Source organism: Gracilinanus agilis, chromosome 3 (assembly GCF_016433145.1).
Source record: "Gracilinanus agilis isolate LMUSP501 chromosome 3, AgileGrace, whole genome shotgun sequence".
Taxonomy (NCBI): Eukaryota; Metazoa; Chordata; class Mammalia; order Didelphimorphia; family Didelphidae; genus Gracilinanus; species Gracilinanus agilis.
Genome location: NC_058132.1, coordinates 57,145,663 through 57,163,560, shown reverse-complemented (window position 1 = coordinate 57,163,560; position 17,898 = coordinate 57,145,663). Strand labels below are relative to the sequence as shown.

Genomic DNA, 17,898 nt, shown 5'->3' with positions numbered 1-17,898 from the left:
TCTCTTAATTCCTGTTTATCCTCTGGATAGCTTGCTTGGTGTATATTTGTTTGCCTATTACCTCTTTTATTAGATCTGAAAACTCCTGGAAGGCAAGGATTATTTTTTGCCTCTTTTTTTATCCCCATAACTTAGCACAGTGCTTGACACATAGATGCTTAATAAACGTTGATGATTGATTGAGATGCCATGGAACTGTAACTGCTCTCAAACCTCAGGGCTGTTCCAGATCTCCAGGAGTGGCTTAGACCATCCCTTCTCTCTTCTACCAGAAAGGGAGGTGGATGGTGGATGGTGGATGGAGAACTACCCCCCCCCCCCAAGGATCACTTAACTGCCTGCACCCGTGGTTCGCCCCTGACTTTTGTTTTTCTTTTTTCAATTAACAAAAATCGATTTTCTCTCCTTCCCTACCCCCATACACTCTAAATATCTGTGTCTGTGTTGGCTTTGTGTGCAGGGTGTCACTGAGGGCTACAATGGCACTATCTTTGCCTATGGGCAGACAGGCAGTGGGAAATCCTTTACTATGCAAGGCCTGCCAGATCCTTCTACCCAGAGAGGCATCATCCCCAGAGCATTTGAACATATTTTTGAAAGTGTCCAGGTATGAGGGTCACAGGGGATGGAACTGGGCTGGGAAGGGATACTGGTTTAGGAGAAAAGACTGCATGGGTCAGAAATGACCATTAACCCCATTTACTGTAGGCTCATCTGTTTGAGTGACCTCTGTGGGGTGAAGACCACCAAAAGGAGAATTGATATTTTCAAACTAACAACTTTTTTTTTAATTAAAATTTTTCAAAATCAATTAACAAATTTTTTTCTTTCTTCATCACTTCTTCACTGAAAAAAAAAAACAACAAACCAAACCCTTGTAACAGATATGCAACAAATAACAAATATGTAACTACTTTTATAGCAAATATTAAGGCAAAACAAATTCCCATATTGACCATATTCCAAAAATATGGCTCATTCTCTATTCTGAGTCCATCCCCTCTCTGTCAGGAGGTGGGCAGCAGACTTCATTAAAGGTTTTCTAGAGACTTGGTTGGTCATTGATGGGTTAGATTTTTAAAAAAATTTTCAGTCCTTACCTTTTTGTCCTAGAATCAATTCTAAGAATCAGTTAAGAGATGTAAGGGCTTGGCAGTTAGGGTTAAGTGACTTACCCAGGGTCATATAGCTAGGAAGTATCTGACTTGAACCCAGGACTTCCCATCTCAAGGTCTGGCTCTCTATCCACTGAGCCACCTAACTGATCCAGAATTAAGTCTTAAACTGTTTGTTTTTACAGCATTTTAATTTTTGTTGTATAAATTATCCTCTTGGTTCTGCTCACTTCATTCTGTATCAGTTCTTACAAATCTCCCCAGGGTTTTTCTGAAACTGTCCCTTTCATAATTTCTTACAATACATTAATATGCCACACCCTAAACCTTCTATTATCTCCCATAGTTTGTTCAGTGTTCCCCAATAGGGGGACACCCCCTTAATTTCCAGTTCTTTGCTACACAAAAAGAGGTCGAGAGCAACATGACCAATATGGAAATCTGTTTTGTGTGATCACCCATTTATAACCTATATAAAACTGCTTATTGTTGGAGGATGGGTGGGGAGAGAGGTAAAGAGAATTCAGAACTCAAATTTTTAGAAAACAAATAAAAAATTGTTTTTACATGTAATTGGGCAAAAAAAATGTTAAATTAAATTTTCTAAAAAGAGTTTGCTGGACTCCTTGGTCAGGGACAACCTAGTCTTGCCTTTGGAAAAAAAGAGAGTGTTGGAAGTCATAAAAGAACATTTATTCATATTCAATACAATAGAAGAGAATTGTTTCATTCTTTTTTTTTTTTTAACTCTTACCTTCTGTCTTAGAATCAATACTGTGTATTGGTTCCAAAGCAGAAGAGCGGTACAGGCTAGGCAATGGGGATTAATTAAGTGACTTGCCCAGGGTCACACAGCTAGGAAGTATTTAAGGCCAGGTTTGAACCCAGGACCTCCCATCTCTAGGCCTGGTTTTCCATCCACTGAGCCACCCCGCTGCCCCCCTGCTTTTTTTTTTTTCCATTTTTTATTTTTCTTTATTTTATAGATTTCATGGTCAATACTTTCATCATGAAATGGTCAGGCTTTTGGAATTTAACTATTCTGGATGCTAAGGATCTAACAGATTTTTGCAAGACCCATATCTAAAGAATTTCCAGCATGATTAAATGACTGGTGTTTATACTTAAATAGCTCTTAAGTGGTGTCTCTTACATATGCTGAGACACTGAAGTATGATCTTATGTATTTTTAATTTAATTTAATTTTTTTAATGCTTCATTCTTAAAGGCAAGATAAGCTTACTTTTATATAGTGCTTTATGATTTCCAAAGAGCTTTAAGAAACATTATCTCCTCTGATCCTTAGAACAACCCTGTGTGAATTGGCAGATGCTATTACTACCCCCATTTTGCTAATAAGGAAACTGAGCCCGAGAGAGATTAAATGAACTGTCCAGGGTTACAGAGATAGTAAATGTCAGAGGCTGGATTTGAACTTAGATCTTCCTAGCTGCAGCTCTGGTGTTTTGTCTACCCTTCAGGCTGCCATCGAATGATCAGTGCATAGAATGTTAGGTACAAATCGGGCCTCAGATATTAGCCAAATCACATCACCCTGTTTTGCCTCTCAACTGTAAAGTGAACTCTGGAGGGGGAAATGGCAGTATTTTTGCCAAGAAAACCCAAAATGGGATCAGGAAGAGCCAGACACAGCAAGTGAAACCCACTCAACAGCAACAGCAGTAGCAGCAGGCCTTAAGAAGGGTATATATAGATAGATGGTGATGCCAGGGGCATTTAAAGGAAAGTGCCAATCTCACTGTAGGTGTAGGTGGGCGATGGGGGAGGGTTGAGTGACTGGTTCCTCTCTCACTGTGTTTTTTAATCCCCCTTTTCTCCCATCTCCCACATCATTTCCCTAGGCTACCTGATTTTTACTGCCAAGGAAAAAGGCAAAAGAACTTGACTTTGAGTTAGAAGGCTTGGATTAGAATCTCCCTTCCAACACTAGGTACTCTGAGCAAATTGCTTGTACCTTGCCATTCCCTCATCTGTAAAATGGGCATTATAATCCTTATATTTTTGTTGTTGCTGTTCAGCGATGTCCAACTCTTCATGATCCCATTTGGGGGTTTCTTGGCATAGATTATGGACTGGTTTGCCATTTCCTTCTCTGGTTCATTTGACAGATGAGGAAACTTAGGCAAACAGGGTTAAACATTTGAACTCAGGAAGAGTCTTCCTGCCTCCAGGCTTGGTACTCTATCCACTGTGTTATCTAGCTGCCTCAATTACCCATTTGCAAAGCTTTTTTTTAAACAATGAATTTTAAATAAAAATTTTAAAATAAAATTTAGTAGATTTTTTGTTTTTTCCATCTATCCCTTCTTTCCCCTCTCCCAAAGAATCACTCCTTGTAACAAAGATTAAAAAGAGGGAACAAAAGCATTTCAGAAAAACTAACCAACACTTTATAAAACTGCCAGGCAAGCTCTGTGTCACCTCCTGGGCCCACCCAAACCTCCACTGAGATCCTCCTTCCTTTAAATGCCCACCTCTGACATTATAGGAAGTATTCCATATTTATAGTCTCTGCAAAGAAGGTTCCTCTTCTTTTGACCCAAATTTGACCATTAGACATTTTTTTTTTTGCTTTTTTGTAAACCTTTATCTTTTCTTTTACAATTGATACTAAATATCAGCTCCAAGGCAGAAGAGCGAGAAGAGTCACATAGCTAGAAAATCCAGATTTGAACCCAGAACCTCTCGCCTCCAGATCTACTCAGCCGCCTAGCTTCCCCTTGGCCATTAGACGTTTGCAGCAGTCAGTTTGGATTGTTTTTATTGTGGTTATTCTTTCCATAACTATAATAGTTACTGTATATGTTGATTTTCTGGTTCTCCTTATTTTATTTATTTTCAGGTTCATAGAAATCTTCCCATACTTCTCTGTTTTCATCTCATTCATCATTTCTTTCGGCCCAATCAGAGTCCAATGTTCTCCAGAGTTTTTAAGGAAAGGGCTTTGTAAACCATAGTTTCCGAGAAATCCAGGCAAATATATGCTTATTACTGACCTCTTTGCACACTGGCCAAATGAGGCAGTTTGGAGCTAAGGAACCTTTTCCCAGGGAGCAGGCTGGATGCTCTCTGGGCTGGGCTGGGCTGGGGTGGGCTGCAGGGCTCTTTGCTGAAGAATAAAAGCCTCTCTCTGTTTTCTCCATACAGTGTGCTGAGAACACCAAATTCTTGGTCCGAGCTTCCTACTTAGAGATCTATAATGAGGATATCCGAGACCTGTTGGGCGCTGACACCAAGCAAAAGCTGGAGGTGAGGACAGACAGGCCCAGGCCTCATCTTTCAGGGGCCACGGCCTGGGCCAGTGAGGAGGAGATGGGAATTGTGCCCTTCCTGGGGATCTCAGGCTCATCAGCAAAGGGACTGAAGTAGGACCTCGCAGGGGTCAATATTCATTGAGAAAATATGAATAGTGTATTATTATATTATACGCTAGTTAGTCAAAATAATAATTAATTAAAATGTTTGCTTCTCAAAAGGAAGGGATTGGGCAGCTAGGTGATTCTGGATTATATTCATTGAGAAAATTATTAATAGTGTATTATTATATTATATACTAATTAATTAAAATAATTAAAACATTTGCTTCTCAAAAGCAAGGTTGCTTCTGTGTAGTTAGGTGATTCTGGACAGTCTGGCTTTGATTATATTCACTGATAAAATACTAATAATGTAGCACATTATATACTACTTAATTAAATAAATAAACAAACAAATAAATAAAATGTTTACTTCTCATAGGGGGCAGCTGGGTGGCTCAGTGGATGGAGAGCCAGGCCCAGATATGGAAGGTCCTGGGTTCAAATCTGACCTCAGACACTTCCCAGCTGTGTGACCCTGGGCAAGTCACTTAACCCCCATTGCCTAGCCCTTACTACTCTTCTGCCTTGGAATCAATACATAGTACTGATTCTAAGGTGGAAGGTAAGGATTAAAAAAAAAATTGCTTCTCAAAAGGAAGGGATTGGGCAGCTAGGTGATTCTGGACAGTCCTGTTGTGATTATATTCATTGAGAAAATATTAATGATGTAATATTACATACTAACTAATTAAAATAATACCTAATTAAAACATTTGGGTGGTTCTGGGCAGTCTGGCTATGATTATATTAATTCAGAAGATAATAATTTATTATGATATACTATATATATATAAATGATATGCTAATGAATTAAAATAATAATACTTAATTAAAACATTTGCTTCTCAAAAGCAAGGGATTGGGCAGCTAGGTGGCTCAATGGATAACCAGGCGAGGAGATAGGAGGTCCTGAGTTTCAAACCTGGCCTCAGACACTTCCTAGCTATATGACCCTGGGCAAGTCACCTAACTCCAATTGCCTATCCCTTACAGGACTCATAGGCAGCTTCAATTCTTTTTTTTTTTTTTTTTAACCCTTACCTTCCTTCTTAGAATCAATATAGTATATAGATTCCAAGGCTGAGCCCCTTGGCTGCCCTCCTTAGTTTCAGTTCTAAGATGGAAGAAAAGAGTTTTCAAAAAAAAAAAAGAAGAAGAAGAAATCCACTGCTGTGTGCCAGGCACTGTGCTAAGCCAGTGGAGAGACAGTCTCTGCCTTCCCAGAACTCCGTTCTCCTGGGGGTGGGTGGGCCAGGGTGCGCAGGTAAGGCTAGTACAGAGTGGGGAACGATGGCCATGAGGAGAGACACAGACCAGATGCTCTTCTAACACTGTCTAGTTGTGAGTTGGAGCATTTGAAGAGGGAGAGACCACTCTCAGGTAAGGCCAAACAGGGGAGGCTTTATGTGGGACCTCATCCAGGTCTTTGAGGAAGAAAAAAAGGCGGGAATGAAGAGGGAATTAGGGCCTTGCTTGTAAAAAACAAACAGACAAACAAACAAAACTGCACTGGGGAAGAAGGGAGACAAGAAAGTCTTTGAGAATAGCTGGACCAACCGGTAGAATCTGTTTAGGCAGGCCAGTGTCCTGAAGGGCCTGGAATGCCAAGTCTAAGAGTTTTTGTTTTCTCTTTGAGGCTGAGCATCACAGGAGGTTTGGGAGGTGTTTTCTTTATAGCTCCATCCCAGTTGTCTCCAGGCATATGCTTCCGCTTGTGTTTGCTCTGTCGCCAGGTTCTGGGCAGAATCCCATAGCTGTGACTTGAGTTACAAATCTTTTTCCATTTCCCAGGGGATGGTGTTGTGACCTTGGCTCCCAGCACTGTCTCAGAGGAGCCCGTGCTCTATGAAGGGGGCTAGGACAGTGGACAGGGTTAAGTCCTTTAGCTCACTAGCCTTGTGACCTTGGGGCAGTCCGTGCACCTGTCTCACGCTCGATTTCCTTCAGCTGTACAATAGGATAATACCTCAGAGGACAGTTATGGGAAACCCAGTGAAATCATGGATAAAAAAGCACTTTGTTATGTATATTTGAGCTACTATGATGATGATCATTTGCCACATCCTAGTCTAGGCTCTAGAGAGCTTGGGTACCGGACCCTTTATTTTTTGCAACGGAAGTTCAGGGGAAAACTGAAAGGGCCTTCAGTGTCCCTTTATTTATTTGTTTGTTTGTTTATTAAAAAATCAATAAAAAACAAACGACCTTACCTTCTGTTTTAGGTTCAATACTGTGTATTGGTTCAAAGGTGGTCAGGGCTAGGCAATGGGGGTTCAGGGGCTTGCCCAGGGTCACATAGCTAGGAAGTGTCTGAGGCCAGATTTGAACCCAAGAGCTCCTGACCCCAAGTCTGGCTCTCAATCCACTAAGCTACCCAGCTGTCCCTTCAGTGTCCTTTTAAATACTGTCTTGGACAGAGTGAATTGAGAGTTCAAATCTGGCCTTAGACACTTCCTAGCTGGGTGATCCTGGGCAAGTCCCTGAACCCCCATTGCTTAGTCCTTACCGTTCTTCTACTTTGGAACCAATATATAGCATCAATACACAGATTCTAAGGTGGAAGGCAAGATTAAAAAAAATAAATATTCCTTGGTCCTCTCCATCTCCAGGGCTCCCATTTCACCTTCCTTCTTTCTATTGTTCTGAATTTTTTTTTTTTAACTCTTACTTTCTGCCTTAGTAACAAACTCTAAGGCAGAGGGACAAGGGCTTGGCAAATGGGGTTAAGTGACTTGCTCAGGGACCCACAGCAAGGAAGTATCTGAGGTCAGATTTGAACCCAGGCCTTCCTGACTCCAGGCCTGATGTTCTATCCATTGGTCTACCTTGTTGCCTCTACTGTACCAAATTTCCTTGGTACAATGGCACCAGAGGACACAGGTGAACAGATCAAAAACTGGGAGGGCTGTTAAAGACTTTCTTCAGATTTTAGAGATAAGAGAAGGAGACGTCCAGACAGGCCTAGGGAGGGCGCATGACTCAACCATTGGCAGCACCCATGGAGGGTGGGAGTATGGGTCTGTACGGGTGATGGGAGGAGCTGGCTAGCTCTCCAGCCCCTTCCGTGTGTCATGGCCAAAGGGACTCAGAAGGCCATCAGCTCTGCCTTAGGTCACCTATCAAGGAGGTTCTGACAGTAGTCAAGACGAAAGAGAGTGTGGTGGGCAAAGAACGGATGGCTTCTCTTGAGCTATTACAACTTTATTGTATTGTATTATATTGAGTATTGTAAGTACAACTTTAACCTAGAAATTACAGGGGGGAGAACCTGCCCCTGTTCTGAGTCACGTATAGAGTTCCTCCCCTCGTCCATCTCCTTTAGCTACTTCATACCCTGAAACCAACTCCAGTAGCAGGGGGAAGGCTGACCCTGGCCTAGTTGAGAGAGAGGAAACTCCAGATTTTAATTCATTTATTTATTAGCGATGTGACCTGGGAAAATGGGTTCCCCCTCTGAGCTTCAGTTTTCTAATCTACAAAATAGGGATAATGATACATGTACTGTCTTCAGGATAGTTGTGAGAAAAGTGTTTTGTGAAGCTTAATGAGCTACATTACTTTAATTGGTTGTTAATTATTATTACTTTACTCAGGGACGTAACTGGGGAGGGAATGCCTCCAACAGGAAGTCTTGCCTAATAATCTTTGATGTCAAGCACAGAATTATCATTTATAGTAGTTTGAAGGAGCCCAGAAACTTGGTAGAATGGAAGCTCCTAGAGGGCAAGGATTATTTCTTTTGTCTTTGATTCCACAGTGCCTGGCACATAGTAGTTGTCGGGGTTGGCTTGGAGCTTAGGGATGGGATGGAGGTGGCATGCTTTTAGGTAGCTGTACCAGCGAAATGGCATTGCCAGTGAAAAAACAATCCCAGACCCCTGCCCAGGTTCAGCATTTGATATGGGCTGGGCCCCTCATCTTTCTCTCCAGCTGTGTTTGATGAGATACCTGCCTCACTGGCCACTGAACTGGTCCAAAGCATCTTCTAGTTTTTATTTATTTTTATTTAAAAAAAACTCTCACCTTCCATTTCATTTATTTATTTTATTTGCAAAATTTTTTTGTTGATTAATTAATTCAGAATTTTTTCCCACGGTTACATGATTCATGTCCTTTTCCTCTCCTCCTCCCACCCTCCCTCCCATAGTCAAAGAGCAATTCCACTGGGTTTTACATGTGTCATTGTTCAAAACCTATTTCCATATCATTACTATTTGCAATAGAGTGATCATTCAAAGTCGACATCCTCTCACCTTTCATTTTAGAATAAATGTCATGTATCAGGTCTAAGGCAGATGAGTACTAAGGGATGGGCAATGGGGTTAAATGACTTGCCCAGAGTCAAATGTCTAAGGTGAGATTTGAACCCAAGACCTCCCATCTGTAGGCCTGCCTCTCAATCCACTGTGCCACCACCTAGCTGCTCACTCATAAAGAAAACCTCTTTCCTTGCACTGGGAAGGATTCCTCTTCTCCTCCTTCATCCCATTCCCACTCTTCCCCTCTTTCCTTCTACTACTTCCTCCCCCCACCCTTTCCCTCTCTCTCTTCTTCCCATCCCTCTCCTCCCCACTCCCTGAACCCTCCATGTCTCTCTCCTCCTCCCCCTTGCCCTCTCCTCCCCTCTGCCTCCCCCTTTCTGTCATAATTAAGCCCTGGCTCCTGGGAGGAGGATTTAATGAGGAGCCTTCACACTTCAGTGACACTCCTCTCCCCCAGTCATATACTCTCCATTCCCAGGCTTCTTAGGCCTGTTCAGGAAATTCATCTCCAAGTGAGATTTCTGTCCCCATCAATATTGATTTATCCTGCTGCGGCTGTGAGTCACTGCAGTCAGCTTGAGGTTAGAGGAGGCGTTGGGGAGGGTGTCTTGGGGATGCTGGGGGGTGGCGACATGTGTCACTGCTCAGCTCTTTAGTGTGGGGAGCATTTCCCTGCTCATTCGCCAGCCCCTTCATTCTCTGAGGAAAACAGTCGTTAACCAGCTGCCTCTGAAGCCCCTTCCGTCTCATGTGAGCCTCTCGGGACCAGAGATAGTGATAAATTGTGATGCTGGCCATGAATTGGCTTCTCTCCTTCCCAGCTGGGGCTGGGAGCGTTTAGCCTGGGGAAGATAGAAACAGGCTACAAAGAACAGCTGATCCTTGCCATTTCTCTTGGCCAGAAGGGGACCCACTTGGGCTTTGGGGGTTCCTTTTCTTCCCCTGACCCTGAGTATCTCCCCACACTTGGGGTAAAAGAACTCAAGAAGGGGAAAGGAATAGATTCTTTGAGGCCACAAAAATAGGGAGAGGTAAGAGGAAAAGAGACTTTACCTTCCATCTGAATACAACTTCAACCCAAGTATTACTAGAGGAATGGATAGCTGCAGCTGTAACATAAACCTAAGCGGATAAACAAAGCATCCCCCTGCCCCCAGCCGCCTCCCATACCCATCTCCTTCAGCTACTGTCTGTCTCCTCGTAGCTGGTCCATTTTGGTAAAAGGCGGGTACAATGGGAAGATTTAGGAATTGGACCCTAGAACCCACTTTGCCTTTAGTTAACTGGGTGCCCTTCTTCCTCATTCTGAATCTCTGTTTTCTTCTCCAGAAAATGAGGACTCTTAAGGTTCCTTCTAGACCTGACGTTTTCTGTTCTAAGATCCTCCCAGCTTTGACATTTTATCCTCTAAGGGCCCTCTCAGCTCTAATAGTCTATGCCTCTAGGTTTCCTTGACTAAGCCATAATGGAGATCCTGGTATTAACCAAGCCTACATTTTTAGTGTAGTTTATCCCCTTTAGAGAAGGCAAACAGAATTCCCACAGGCATTTTGCCAGTGAATACTCCTCTACTGGGGCTGTTCCTTTCTCCAAGGACATGCCTAGGTCTGGTAGCTTGAGATTTAGAGCAATTTCTCATTCTTGAGATAGAGAACAACCAAAGGCCCATTAATCTAACCCTCTCAACCAAAGCCTGCAAAAAGGCATTGTGGGTAATGGCCTTTCCCCTTCCTCAGTCCCCCCACCCCAATCCAAGCTTTCAGTTAACTCCCCCACCTACTATGGGGACGGGAATGGGAGGAGCCGGGTGAGGCATCATGAGGCCCCTGGGGGAGATTTCTAGGCTTGGAAACTGCCTTCCAGAAACTCCTCTTCTTTGTTCTGCATCCCTATAACAGGTTGCCATGACAACCATGAGCTGCCAGCCTGTGGAACAGTGGCTGGGCAGAGCATGGCAGCTGGCTGGGATGCAAAAGAAAGATCTTGGTACTTAACAGACCAGCCCCATCTCCTAGCTTCCCAGACCAGGACAATCTTCCCCCTTGGAGGGGTCCAGTTCTCATAACCATTGCCTCTCATCCCCAGCTAGGCTGGTCTGCAGCCCTATGAGAGTCACCTTCCTATCTGGTGATATTCGCTCAGACTTATAGTCACATCTGAGGACCTGGATTCTGGAGACGAAGACAAATAAGTTAATAGTTATTAAGTACTTATCAAAGTGCTTAATACATGCTCTTCCTTAAATTAAAATGGAGCTGGCAGGAGGCAACAGGAAGGCTGATCTGGGAGCCAATGTATTCTAGTTGCTTCTTTTTACTGTTGCCTATTTTTAATTTAATTTTTTAATTAAAAACATCTATTTTCTCTTCCTCCCTTTTCCTTTCCCCCTCCCTTAAAAAAAGAAAAAAACCCTTATAATAGTAAGCTTAGTGAAGCAAAAAAAACCCTACACTAGCCACGTCTAAAAATTTGTGTCCTGTTTTGCCCCTTGGGTTTTGTTTTGCCCTCCTCTCAGTCAGGAGATGGGCAGCAGGCTTCATCATAGGTCTTTTGGAATTCTGGTCAGTCATTATATTCATCAAAGTTTTTTAAGTCTTTCATAGCTATTTTTCTTTCTAGTAATGCAATGTCCTGTTATCAGTGGCCTTTAGATTCCTGAATTCCACACTTATCTTCTACTCTGTCTTCACATTGAAGAGTAGTAATCAGTCCCTGATTTGGTCTCTTATGGGGGAATCTGGGGATGTCTTGGAGAAACTGCCTATCATTATCAACCTCTGAACTTTCAGGATCATACATAGTCAAAGATTTAGAGGTCCTGCTATCCAACCCCTGCCCTCACCAGACCCCCATTTTGTAGATGAGGAACTGAGGCCCAACAACTTGTCCATGGCTAGCTAGTAAGTGCCTTGGATGGGATTTGAACTCAGATCTCTGAACTCCAAATCCCAGCACCCTAGTGCTGTGTTGCTTCTTGGAATGCCAGATTTAGAAGGAATCTGAAAGGCCATGTAGTTCAGCCCCCTCTCCCTCTCTCATTTTACAGATGAAGAGACTTAGGCCCAGAGTGGTCACATACAGCTGGGATTTTCTGACCACATAGCCAGGGGCTTTTCCCAAGGTATCATGGTAGGCTAGCCTTAAGGAAAGAGCCCTGAATTTTTAGGAAAGTTGGGTGCAAATCCATTTCAGGTAACTACTAGCTGGGTGACCTAGGAAATGTCATTGAATCTCTTTGGGTCTCAGGTCCTTATCTGCAAAGTGAGGTGTTGGACAGTATGGCCTGTAAGATGATCTTAAACGGAAGCTGACAAATCACTGTTTCTTTATCTGTAAAAGGGGATGGCATTCTTACACTGCCCTACTCATAGGATTGTTGTGATGAAACTGCTTTGCAAACTTCAAAGCCAGAAAGGAAAGGAGGTAGTCATAGTTGTTACTGTTATTATTGTTACCTATTAGCTGGGTGATTGGGCAAGCCCTTTCTCTTCCTCTTAGTCTCCTTTTCCTCCTCTGTAAAATGAGAGGGTTAGATTTATATGACTATTAAGAACCCTTTCAGCTCTGGTATCCAGTACCCCCAGAGACCATAGTCCAATGAATAGGAATCAGGAAGATCTGCCTTGGACATACAATCGTTGTGAAGGTGGTCACATGAACCTAATGTTTCAGGGAGTCAATCTCTGGATCTGTAAAATGGGAATAATTATATCTATTTCAGAAGAGATATGCAGTATAAATGAGGCGATACATGTCAAACTACTTGGCAAACTTTTTGGTTGGTTACTCTTACTAAGACCCCTCTTGGCTCTCTCTCCTAAGGGTTAAAGTCCTTCCCAGTTTGGACATTCTGTGTTCTAAGGTCCCTCTCCTAGCTCTGCTAGTCTCTGTTCTAAGGATTCGCCCAATTCTGATATTCTGTATTCTAAAGCCCCTCCCTGCTTTGTCATTTTAAGTTCTAAGAGCCCTTCTAGCTCTGACATTCTCCATTGTATGATCTCTTCTAGCTCAGACATGCTATATTTTTTTAGTTTATTTGTTTAATTACTTAATTAAGAATATTTTCCCATGGTTACATGATTCATGTTCTTTCCCTCCCCTCCTCCCACCCGCCATAGCTAATGAGCAATTTAACTGGGTTTTACATGTGTCATTGATCAAGACCTATTTCCATATTATTGATATTTGCACTGAGGTGATCACTTAGAGTCTACATCCCCAATCATATCCCCATCGACCCATGGGATCAAGCAGTTGTTTTTCTTCTGTGTTTCTGCTCCCACCGTTCCTTCTCTGGATGTGGATAGCGTTCTTTCTTATAAGTCCCTCAGAATTGTCCTGGATCATTGCATTGCTGCCAGTACAGAAGTCCATTACATTCAATTTTACCACAGTGTATCTGTCTCTGTGTATAAGGTTCTCTTGGTTCTGCTCCTTTCGCTCTGCATCAATTCCTGGAGGTCTTTCCAGTTCACATGGAATTCCTCCAGTTCATTATTCCTTTAAGCACAATAATATTCCATCACCAATAGAAACCACATTCCCCAATCAAAGGGCATCCCCTCATTTTCCAATTTTTTGCCACCACAAAGTGCGGCTATAAATATTTTTGTGCAAGTCTTTTTCCTTATGATCTCTTTGGGATATAAACACAGCAGTGGCATGGCTGGATCAAAGGGCAGGCAGTCTTTTAAAGCCCTTTGGTGACATGATATATTCTAAGGGCTCTTTCAGGCCTAATGTTTCATGTCAGAAGATACCTCCTTCAAGCTTGTACATTCTAAGGGTCTCTTCTAGCACTAAACAATTTTTATTTTTAGACTTTGGGGCATTATTATTGTTAGGTCCAAACTCCTGAGTCTACTTTGGATGAACTTGTTTTTGAAGTTCCAGGAATGTGTTGATAATTTAGTGTCCCCTACTCCTCAGGTAGAGGAAAAATATGGTGGTGTGGGTTTATGAGAAGAGCTCATGGCTTGGATGTTTTGGCCATCCAAAGGGCTGTACTGATTCCTTCCCAAGCCTTGGGGTTTTAAGTCACTATTTCTTAGACCTCAGAGGACATTACTGTCTTTGCTCACACTGAACCAAGCTTTTCTTGTTTCTGGTTCCCTCATGGAGGAAAAAGTATAGACTGGTGTCTTTTCCAGCCAGCTGCTTCCAGTGCAGCCATGGTTTAAGACTTTTCTGGCATCACTGTGATAATGTGGTCTCTCACAGGTGTAACACACTCAAAATTCTGGGTCTTGGGACAAACTTTTCATTTTACAGATGGGAAAATTGAATTACAGAGAGGGAAAGTGATTTGCTCAAGGTCATACAGCTGGTCGGTGTTGGAACCGGAACTCCAAACCTAGGTCTTCTATCTTCACAATCTAGTATTCCTTCTATAGTATCTCTGGAAGTTGAGTTTATTTTTGCAGTGTTGCTCATATTTGCCTCTTTCTTCTAGGCACCTAGGTGGTGCAGTGGATAGGGTTCCACATATTTTAAAAGTCACTAAACTCCACATACCACTACTACTAAACATATACTTAGGTTCTAGAAGGTCGAAGGAAGTCAAAAATAGAAGGAAAGGTCCCATAAATTAAAAAAAAAAAGTGGCATCACTTTTTTGCAAAGAACTGGAAGAAAAGTGGATAGATATCTATTTGGGGAAAGGCTAAACAAATCATGTCGTGTGGGTATAATGGGCTATTATTGGCAATAAGAAATGATAAGTAGGAAATATTCAGAGCTATTTGGGGGAATCTGTGGGAATCAATGAAGCAAAGTAAAAAGAACCAGGAGAACAAATTACCTGATGGCCACAGTGACATAAAGGAAACCCCCACCAAAAGACTTCAGAACCCTCAATGAACTGAGGGTCAAGCAAGACTTTTGCCTCTCTTAAGAGAGGTGGGGGATGATAGGTGTGCAATGAAGCGTGCGTTTTCAGAGGTGGCCATAGTGTTGATTCATTTCGTTAACTTTGGAAGGGTGAGTTACAGGGAAATGATGGCAGTGTTTAAAAGACAGCCTCAAGGAGTGGCTAGATTGACTCATTGGTTAGAGTGCCAGGCCTGGAATTGGGAGGTCCTGGGTTCAAATCTGGCCTCATACATTTCCTGACTGTATGATCCCGGTTAAGTCACTTAATTCCCCTGACTTGCTTCTGCTCTTCTGCCTTGGAACTGATATGTGTATTGATTGAAGACAGAATATGAGGGTTTTTTTTTAAACAGCATCAGTAAAACGTTTAAAAAGGAGAAAAAAGAAAAACATTGCTTATTAAATTGAATATATACCCTAATTTTCAAGGATTAGCCTCATCGGGGCTGAGATGCATAGATAGATGTTTTGATAGATTTATGATCTCATCCAGTAGCACTTATCCCAACCCGTCCATCTACTCCATGGCTGTCTCTTCTCATGAGGGCTTTATGGGCTCTTTTTTTTATGGATGCCTTTTTCTTGTCTGTGTTATAAGGAAGAGATAAGTTAATGTATAACATTCTGCCTGTAGACAAAAGGCTAAGTAATGGATCAAGCCACTGTTTCAAATTGAATCCTATTACTTCTTGTCTTCTGAAACCATCAGTATGACCTCTATTTGAGAAGATTTCCTCCCTCAGCAGAAGAAACTTGTATAGCAGTTGTAACCCTTTTTGCCTGTGCGTTAAGAGTCCATTAATAGTTATCTTTGAAGATATAATTATGTCATTATAACTTCTTAGCTTCCTTGTGAAAAGTTCAACAGATTTTTTTCCCCTTCTGTAACTTGGATGAGAAATTACATTACTGTGTAATCTTTGCCCCCTTCCCCACCTTCTCTAAGATAACAGTAGCTTCTTTTTTTTTTCTTTATAAATGTTTTGTTCATGATCTTTCTTTTTTAAATATTACTATCCCATGGTAGTCACCTCTTCTCTGTCAAGAGAGTCCCTCACTCTAATGAATAAGTACAGCCAGGCAAAACAAATCAATATATTGGCTATCTCTGAAAACATAGGGCTCATTCCAAGTCTATGGACTTCCACCTCTCTTCGAAAAAGGCAGGAATCCAGCTTTTCTATCAGTTCTCGTAATAGTAACTCCTTCAAGTTCTTTCTTAGGTTGAGTTTCCTTTGCAGGCTGCCCACTGTGAGTTAATAGCTCTTTCCCAAAGTTTTTGATTGTTTGCCAAGGCTGTGTAGCCCCCAAAGACCAATCATGAGTTCAGAAAGATGGCAGTGAGCTCATTCACCTATGCTTAGGACAGTCAGCCTCCATAGACTTTCAAGGCCAGATCAAAAGTAAGTCTCTACTGATAAACTCCATCAGACTCAAGGTTTCCTCTCTATATATGGAAGAATAATCCCACCTCATGGCAGCTAAAGTTAGCACAGTGGATAGAGTCCCAGGCCTGGAGTCAGGAGAAACTGGGTTCAGATTTGGTCTCAGACACTTCCTAGCTTGTGTGACTCTGGACAAGTCATTCAATTCCAATGCCTAGGCTTTGCTACTCTTCTGTCTTAGAAATGATACCAAGATAGAAGGTAAAGGTGTAAAAAAAAAGTGTTAATAGCTCTCAGCCCCCTTTATCTCTGATATTCTGTATTCTAAGATCTTCTCCACCCCCGGCTCTGACAGCCTGTGTCCTAATGCCCTTTTTGGCTTTAATAGCTTAAAATAGCACAGAGAGTGTGAGAACACCTTGTTTTTCTCCTGTAAGCCATCCATGTCAACCTCAAATAGAAATAAATCCCTGCAGGCCACATAATTAACTTAGAAAACCACCAGTTCACTTTCATTTTTATTTTGCTTAACATTTCAGTGAATTTGACACCTCTGCTTTAAGCCACTTTTTCTGTTTTACTAATATGTTAGCAATTATTAGCAATATGTTGTAGCCTACTCAGACTTACCATGTGTCTCTCCATTACTAGTTGGATGCCCTGCAGGCTCTAATTCTTCAGTGACTTTGGCATTCCCTGTCTCATGGTGGGCTATATAGCATCACTGGGAAAATACTGTTAGTGATGGAAGAAATTTGTTTCAGGAGAAGTCTGTCATCATTAAAAATCCTGGACCCAAAGGCCATCCAGCTTATTCTTGTTCCAGTCAATTCTGAGCCCAGTTCTTTGTTCAGCCTCGGTATCTTCTCCAAATATATGATGTTTCAGTGTTCTAGGTGGCCTGTATCACTGCATATCACACTATCTTGGTCAGGAGAAGAGACATTATTGTTTATCCACGTGTTTTTTCCTTGTCTCAATTCATGGAAGTTCTTGTCATTTAACATTCCAGTGTCCTCGGGTTTGGTGCGATCAGCATATATTAATGACAAAGGTGGAGCCATCTCTAGGGACTCCTCTTCCATTTGGGTTTCTTCACTGGGCATTCTTCCTTTCATGATCATAGGAAGCTTTCTTTTTTATGCCTTGCTTGACAGAAGCAATAATGGAAAGAGAGCTGGGTTTGGAGTCATGGTGGTTGGCCTAGACCAGTGATTCCCAAAGTGGGCGCCACCGCCCCCTGGTGGGTGCTGCAGTGATCCAGGGAGGCAGTGATGGCTACAGGTGCATTTATCTTTCCTTTTAATTGCTATTAAAATTAAAAAAAACTAATTTCCATGGCGCTAAGTAATATTTTTTCTGGAAAGGAGGTGGTAGGCCAAAAAAGTTTGGGAACCACTGGCCTAGATGATGTCCCTTCCAGTTCTAAAAGTACTTGTTTCTAGATTATCTTAAATAAATAATATGGAAATAGGATTTGAGTGATAATACATGTATAATCCAGTGGAATTGCTTGTCAGCTCTGGGAGGGGAGAAGGAAGAGGGGAAGGAGACAACAAGAATCATGGAGCCATGGGAAAAAATTAAAAATCAAAGAACATCTAGATTATCTTCAAGGTTTACTCCAGCTCTGACATCCTGTGTTCTAAGCTCTGTCCCAGCTCTGACATTCTGAATTATGTTAAAATTTCTATTTCTTAAATTTTCTGAAAGTCACATCTGAGCTTGCAGTTGGATGTATTAGGGACTAATAAACACCCCAGTCTGTATTATTAGGGGCAGATTGATAAGTTGTGCAATAAATAATGGGGGAGGGGCAGCAGGAAAGAAAAGACAGCTGTTGGCAATTGTTTTTTCTTACAATTGTGTGGTTTACTATAATGTA

General features: G+C 42.0%; 1 protein-coding gene across 1 annotated transcript in view; it reads left to right on the top strand.

Annotated features, from left to right (window-relative positions):
- Positions 1 to 514: 514 nt before the first annotated feature.
- The window catches only part of KIF17 (kinesin family member 17), a 60,443-nt gene continuing 43,059 nt past the window's right edge, over positions 515 to 17,898 (top strand). The window contains exons 1-2 of the mRNA XM_044671310.1: positions 515 to 607; positions 4,284 to 4,385. Coding sequence (XP_044527245.1) covers positions 530 to 607; positions 4,284 to 4,385 — 180 coding nt within the window. The 5' untranslated portion in view covers positions 515 to 529. The remainder of the gene's footprint in view (positions 608 to 4,283; positions 4,386 to 17,898) is intronic.